At 53.6% G+C, this 2,226-nt stretch overlaps 1 protein-coding gene across 1 annotated transcript in view; it reads right to left on the bottom strand.

Moving 5' to 3' along the window:
- Positions 1-2,226, bottom strand: part of RPTOR (regulatory associated protein of MTOR, complex 1) — a 181,098-nt gene that overhangs the window by 7,561 nt on the left and 171,311 nt on the right. The window contains exon 18 of the mRNA XM_008577068.1: positions 389-495. Coding sequence (XP_008575290.1) covers positions 389-495 — 107 coding nt within the window. The remainder of the gene's footprint in view (positions 1-388; positions 496-2,226) is intronic.

The following is a 2,226-nucleotide window of genomic DNA, read 5'->3' as shown; positions in this document are numbered from 1 at the left end:
TAATTTAAAATACCTCACTCTACTGATTTCTGATATTCCCTAATTTGCACATATAAAAAAATGTTTGGAAATAATTAGGATTAGCATGGGTGTAATTGCGCCGCAGTGCAGGGCCACAGTGTCGTGATTAACGTGCATCCGGAGGCAGTGAGTTTCTAGAGCCTCGGAAAGAGCCGGCGCTCCTCCCGGCACCGAGGCGGTCTCCTCCAGCCTGCCTCTCCCCAAGGAAGCTGAGACTCAGCCCCAAACCATGCTTGCTCTGTCAACCCCAGTTCTTGGTTCTCTGGACGGGTCTGTTTTGTGGAGGGTGGAGCGTGGGAGAGCCTGGGGTGAGGGGTGGCTCTGCACGCACACTGCTGGGGGCCGCACAGGGACCCCGTGTGTTTACCTGCACCTTCATCTCGCGGTCCGTATCCCAGATCCGGACGATGCGCACGTCCCCTGAGCTCATGAGGAGGCCAGTCTCTTGCTCCCAGTCCACCACCATCCCGGCTCCTGCAGGGACACAGCGGACACCAGGGTCACTCTGTGGACCCCCAGGGAGGCTTGGGAGACCTGCTCTGGGCAGCCACTTGGCTGGTGGCTCTGAGGAGCACCTGCCACCACCCGAACTCATCAGGTGGGTCCATGCCCCCAACGTTAGCTCCAGCTGGGCCCCGTGCACCCCAGTTCTGGTTGGGGCAGCCATTCCAAGGCTGGAATTCCGAGCCTTCCTGAGAACGCTGCTATCCCCAGGGCATCTGTGAGAGGGAACAGTGCGATCCCAGGGGTGTTTGTCTGAGACGCCCGTCTTCCGGAATGCCTGGGCACAACTGGTGACAATCTGGTGGCTGTGGAATGGCTCTTGAGGCACGAAGGCACAGCCCAATACCCACCCATGATGCAGCTGAGGGACCCCAGCTCTTTTGGGAAAAAGGGCTCTGTGCAGGCCGTGGGCCAGCTGCCACCTGACAGCACCAGAGTGGCGGGCTGAGTGCGAAGGCTGGTGTGGACTAGGATGGACAGGCTGGAGGCAGCAGGGGCCCCCCTCATCTGCCCGTGACTGGGTGGCAGCAGATTAACTTCCTCACACAATGGCCTCTACCAAAAACAAGACTCGACTTCAAAGTTCAATTATAAATATCTCAAGTATAAAGAAATAATTCAATAGAAGTCCTTGCATCCAGCACCCAGATCTAACCGTTGCTGACATCTTGCCGTTTCTGCTCTTTTTTTGAAAAGAAGTTAGAATTTTAGACACAGTGAGAGCGTCCCCCGCCCTGTCTGGGCCTGGAGCCTGAGAGCATCTCTGGAGGGCCTCTGAGCTTCTCCGACATGTGCCTGCGTCCATCGACAGTAAAACACGCCTTCCACATTCCAGAAGAGTTCATCGGTTTGGAGATGGAGTTTATCTCTAGCAACTTGTTTTCCTTTAATGTTATGTTTTGAGGATTTGTCCAACTCAATGCATACATCTAGTTAATTTGTTTAAACTTTGTGTGACATCCCATTGCACAATTAAACCCTTCACTTTAGCTGCTCCCCGACTTTGCAACCATGTCACAACCAATGTCTTCATGTGTCCTTGTGCACGGCAAGAAGGAACTGCTTGTTGGTCCTCTGTCCTGTGCGTTTCCAACTTCCCTCGGTGAGGCTACATCGCTCCCCAAAGTGGGTGCCAATCTGCACTGTCTGCAGAAATGTGCCCACGCTGAAGTTTCCCCAACTCCTTATCCACATTTGGAGCTGGCAGTATCTTTCTCTTTTGCCAGCCTATACACACTTGTATATATATTCTGATACTAATTAACTCCTCCGCACTGCAAAGGTCTTCTCCTATTCTGTCATCTTTAATCCAGTCTGAGTCCACCTTTCAGTTGGTGGGTTTAACACGCGCATGTTTACTGGGCTCCGGATGCCTCTGCATCCACAACCCCCACTGGTCATCTGCCTTTCCCAGCTCTGCCTCCTGCTGAGCTGCTCCTGCTCTGGCCCCGTCCCGACTCCTCTGGAAGACCCTGCTGGGCTGGCGCTCTGGGCACCTGGACACCACCCTCCCTCTGGGGTAAGCTCAGCTCTGAGTTAAACAATGGCAAGGGCCGGCTTGGCCTTGTGGGTGCCCATCACAGAGGGCTCAGCAGGGTCGGGTTTGCTGCTTTGCCAGAACTGACGAAATGACATTTAATTTTTATGATCTTTCTTTATGTTAATTATTGAATGACTGTCAGGTGCAATATGGGGTCCCCG

Source organism: Galeopterus variegatus, unplaced genomic scaffold (genome assembly GCF_000696425.1).
Source record: "Galeopterus variegatus unplaced genomic scaffold, G_variegatus-3.0.2 Scaffold1445, whole genome shotgun sequence".
Taxonomy (NCBI): Eukaryota; Metazoa; Chordata; class Mammalia; order Dermoptera; family Cynocephalidae; genus Galeopterus; species Galeopterus variegatus.
The sequence above is the reverse complement of the archived record's forward strand: the minus strand, read 5'-3'. Positions and strand labels throughout refer to the sequence as shown.